A 4,513-nucleotide genomic window follows, 5' to 3' on the forward strand; every position below is an offset into this window, starting at 1 on the left:
TATAGGGTTCCATATAGAACCATGCTTTGAAAATGCTATATAGGACCTTAATGGTGTTATAAATACTAATATTAATGAAAAACTATAATTAAAAATGTTATGTTAATATCATTATTATTAGTATTATTTGTATATATATATATATATATATATATATATATATATATATATATATATATTATTTATTAATATTTTTAATTATTTAATTTTCTGTGCTTTTATCATTTTTATTTTATCACTCTTTTGTTTTTGTTGCTTATTTTATTTCATTTAGTTGCAAAAGTTATTTTATTTATATTTTATTTTATTTCAGTTTTATTTAAATTTTGCGCAAACTTTTTTTTAATAGATTTAGTTTTAGTTAACTTTACAAATCATCTCTGAAATTCTTACTGGCCAATGGATGTTTGAGTTTTGTTTCCAATTTTGCTGAAATCCAGTTTGCTGTGTTCCAGCTTGATTTTCTTTCTACACCTCTAAAACACTTCTTATATTTGGGAAAACTTAAACTCAATTTTAAGCTGTGTCAGAGCTTTCTCTAGCAAATAAACAAACCAGAAAGAACAGATTCACACACATTTAAAATCATAAATGCTGTGAAACATCTGTTAAATGTCATTCTAACTTACGTCTGTTTTCCATCCATGTATTTTAATGACATTGCCGATAAAAATGACATCTTCCAGATGAAAATGCACACATTTTGATGCCGTATGTGCACTAACAACCATTATCAGCATATTTGCACCACACTTGAGCAGCTAGAGATGTGTGTGAGCAGCAGGGTTTAATGGGTGTGTTTGTGTCTCAGGATCTGTGTGGAGAGACGACAGAGCTGACGGAGCACTGTGAACTCATCAGTGAGCGACTGCATTACCTGGAAGAGCAGCTTCAGACCGCCATAGAGCAGCACGACATGGACCTCACTCATATCCTTACAGAGCTCTGTGTGTCCGCATGTACTGCTCATTAGATAATTCACTATTAATAGTGCTCATATTTAATGGTAGGAGTTTGTTCAAACACTAACTCTTAGAATTACAAAGTAACTCGTTACTAAGTAGTTGGATGTACAATTTTGACCTAGCGAACGATAAAACATTAAAGAATCCCATAACCCCAAAATCAAACCATAAGCGAGAAACTCAAATCATATGACTATTTTGACTTAGACATATAAACCACTCAGAACACCATAGCAACCACCCAGAACACCCAAGGAACCACCCTAAAGCACCCTAGCAACGCCCTAGAAACTACCCAGAACACCCCAGTATAGCAACGCCCTAGAAACCACCCAGAACATCTTAGCAACACCCTAACAACCACCCAGATTACCCTAGTAACGCAACGCCCGAAAAAAAAAACACCCAGAGTGCCTTAGCAACCACCCAGAACATCCTAGCAACACTCTAGCAACCATCCAGATAACCCTAGCAATGCAACACACTAGACACCACCCAGAACACCTTAGCAACCACACAGAACATCCTAGCAACCACCCAGATCATCACACTAGCAATGCAACACCCTAGAAACCACCCAGAACACCTTAGCAACCACACAGAACATCCTAGCAACCACCCAGATCATCACACTAGCAATGCAACACCCTAGACACCACCCAGAGCACCTTGGCAACCATCCAGAATATTCTAGCAACCACCCAGATCACCCTAGCAATGCAACACCCTAGAAACCACCCAGATCATCCTAGCAACCATCCAGATCACCCTAGCAACCATCCAGATTACCCTAGTAATGCAACACCCTAGAAACCACCCAGAGCGCCTTAGCAACCACCCAGAACATCATAGCAACGCCCTAGCAACCATCCAGATTACCCTAGCAATGCAACACCCTAGAAACCACCCAGAACACCTTAGCAACCACCCAGAACATCCTAGCAACCACCCAGATCACCCTAGCAATGCAACACCCTAGAAACCACCCAGATCATCCTAGCAACCATCCAGATCACCCTAGCAACCATCCAGATTACCCTAGTAATGCAACACCCTAGAAACCACCCAGAGCGCCTTAGCAACCACCCAGAACATCCTAGCAACGCCCTAGCAACCATCCAGATTACCTTAGCAATGCAAGACCCTATAAACCACCCAGAACACCCTAACAACACCCTAGCAACCACCCAGAGCACCTTAGCAACCACCCAGAACATCCTAGCTTCACAGTGGTGAATTTTGCCTGTCCAAACGCCACACTTGTCTTCTGAATATGTAGTTTTAGTCAGTTATTCTGAGCTCATTATGAGTGCGTCTCTAATGGAAGCCCTCAGGGTTTCTTCAGGTCGCTCTGATTGGCTGTTAGGCTGGAATGAAATGATATGTGCGCTCCGTTCTCATGTTCTCGGTTGGGCCTAATAAAAATGACTCATCAGCGCTTCATCATTCTGCTGTCACTTACAGCCACAGGAACACGTCTCTCACGCTCATTAGAGCCACTAATGTAACTTTAACCCTCCGAAAGAGCTGCTTCACGGAAACCGTCTCGTTTGACAGCACACAGGAATTAAGGATAAACCATTTCTTCCTTTCTTTTTGAGAGGTATTGAATATGAGGGATGAGATTTGAGTTATTAGAGAAACCCAGCGCTCAGCAAAGGTTGAAAGGAGGTGACAGACAGAGAAAAGGGATATGGAGACAGACTAGTCGGCCCGTCACTCTGAAGTGAGATGAAAGCGGTGAGATGAAGGGAAAGGTTGTGACATAGTGCGCTGTCATCGCTCTGACATCTTCATATTTCTGGCCACCTGTGTGCTGAGCTTTTGCGTTGACTGAGAGGAAAGCGTATAGATGAGATTGATCTAAACATCCCATCTGCTTCTGCTTCATTCCATCCAACTTTGTTTGACTTCGTTGCTCTATAGCAGTAGTTCTCATGTGGTTTTGCTTCAGGATCAAAGTTTACATTAGACATCGAGGGGCACTAATTCTGATTATTTCATGTCAGCCAGTAGTTTACTGCACATTTACAAAATTGTGGCCCACCAACTGAGAACCAATGCTTTGTGTGCTATCTGCCATATACATATACTGTATATGTATATTGTGTGTGTGTGTGTATATATATAATATGCGTCTCTCTCTCTGTACAATTGTTATATAAAACATTTTTTAAAATTAGTATTAAATTATTTAAATTAATTTATTTGTCAAATGTATTTTAAATAATTAATAATTTATTGATAAATACATTATAATAAATTATTTTTATTAAAATAATATATATATATACACACAGACATGATTTTCTATTCTAATCATTTTACATTAATAAATTATAATTAAATCAATAATTTATATACAGTATTTTTCTATAGAAATATTTGAAATTATTAATTATGAAATTATTTGTAAAATGTATAATTAATCATTTATATATTATCATTTATTCATTCTAATAATGTATTAATAATAATTTAATAATTATTTATGAAAAATAAAGTAGGAATATCCCACGTTATTGCATTTTTATTAAAATAATTATTTTAATAATTAATTATTTTTAATTAAATTATTGAACTGCATTTTATATAAACATTATTTTTATCTAAAAATAAACCCATTTTATAAGTACATTTTAAATTATTACATTATTGTTCAAATAAATTATATTTAAATTAAATTATTTGTATTAAAACAAACTTTTTAGGCATCCCAGGTAAACTTTTAATGGTAAATTAAAAACCACTGCTATGTGAATGAAGCACTGCATTAATCAACCTCTTAATGAAAAATGCCATCATGCTAATGATTTGTTGGCTCCATCATGTCTTGCTCTGTTGAAGACACAAATCAAACCTTGACAGAATATTGTGTCAGAATCATATGCTCAGATATGCGAAATATAAATCAGCCAAACAATCTTATATAATCTTGTTCATTTGCGTCTTATGATGGAGTTTGATTAATCAGCTCGAGTATGAGGAGTAAATGAAGCCTCCTGCAGTGTGTTGTCTCATAGACTTTCATTATACGTGCATGAGGTTTGGTTTTCATGTAACTTGAGGAACACATAGCACTGGTTTGATTGCACTGGTTAAGCAGGAAGATGAGCAAATAAACACATAATAAGCTGAGGTTTGTGCCTGAGGAACTTCATTAGATCCGTCCATTCAGCCGGAGGGAGATCTTACCGATCCTCTTTCATAATTCATGAAGCGCTCTTTAACGGCTGCTTAATTATGAATGGGGACAATCTGGGGCCATTTGGAGAGCAAAACGTGCCCGTCAGGCCCCATCTGCCACAAGAGGCGTCCCTTTGATTCGCCACTTACACCGGACACTCGGTCCCACTCAGACGAGTTTAACAATCCAGCGCTGATGAGGGCAGAGCCCGTTCTCATGAAACCCGCATCAATTATTTAGGCGAGATTGCTTGAACTGAACGCGGTCCGTCGGGGAGATGAACTGAGCCTCTGAATTATGAAGGGCCGTTTGGGGGAGGAGACGTGATCGCATAATTGTGAAATCTGTGTCAGGTGGTCGG

At 37.7% G+C, this 4,513-nt stretch overlaps 1 protein-coding gene across 1 annotated transcript in view; it reads left to right on the plus strand.

Annotated features, from left to right (window-relative positions):
- LOC107666898 (disrupted in schizophrenia 1 protein-like) overlaps positions 1-4,513 on the plus strand; it is a gene marked incomplete at its 5' end in the record, with an annotated part of 28,075 nt that overhangs the window by 19,634 nt on the left and 3,928 nt on the right. The window contains one exon of the mRNA XM_016458412.1: positions 812-929. Coding sequence (XP_016313898.1) covers positions 812-929 — 118 coding nt within the window. The remainder of the gene's footprint in view (positions 1-811; positions 930-4,513) is intronic.

This window comes from Sinocyclocheilus anshuiensis, unplaced genomic scaffold (assembly GCF_001515605.1).
Source record: "Sinocyclocheilus anshuiensis isolate Anshui unplaced genomic scaffold, SAMN03320099.WGS_v1.1 scaffold1535, whole genome shotgun sequence".
In the NCBI taxonomy this organism is placed as follows: domain Eukaryota; kingdom Metazoa; phylum Chordata; class Actinopteri; order Cypriniformes; family Cyprinidae; genus Sinocyclocheilus; species Sinocyclocheilus anshuiensis.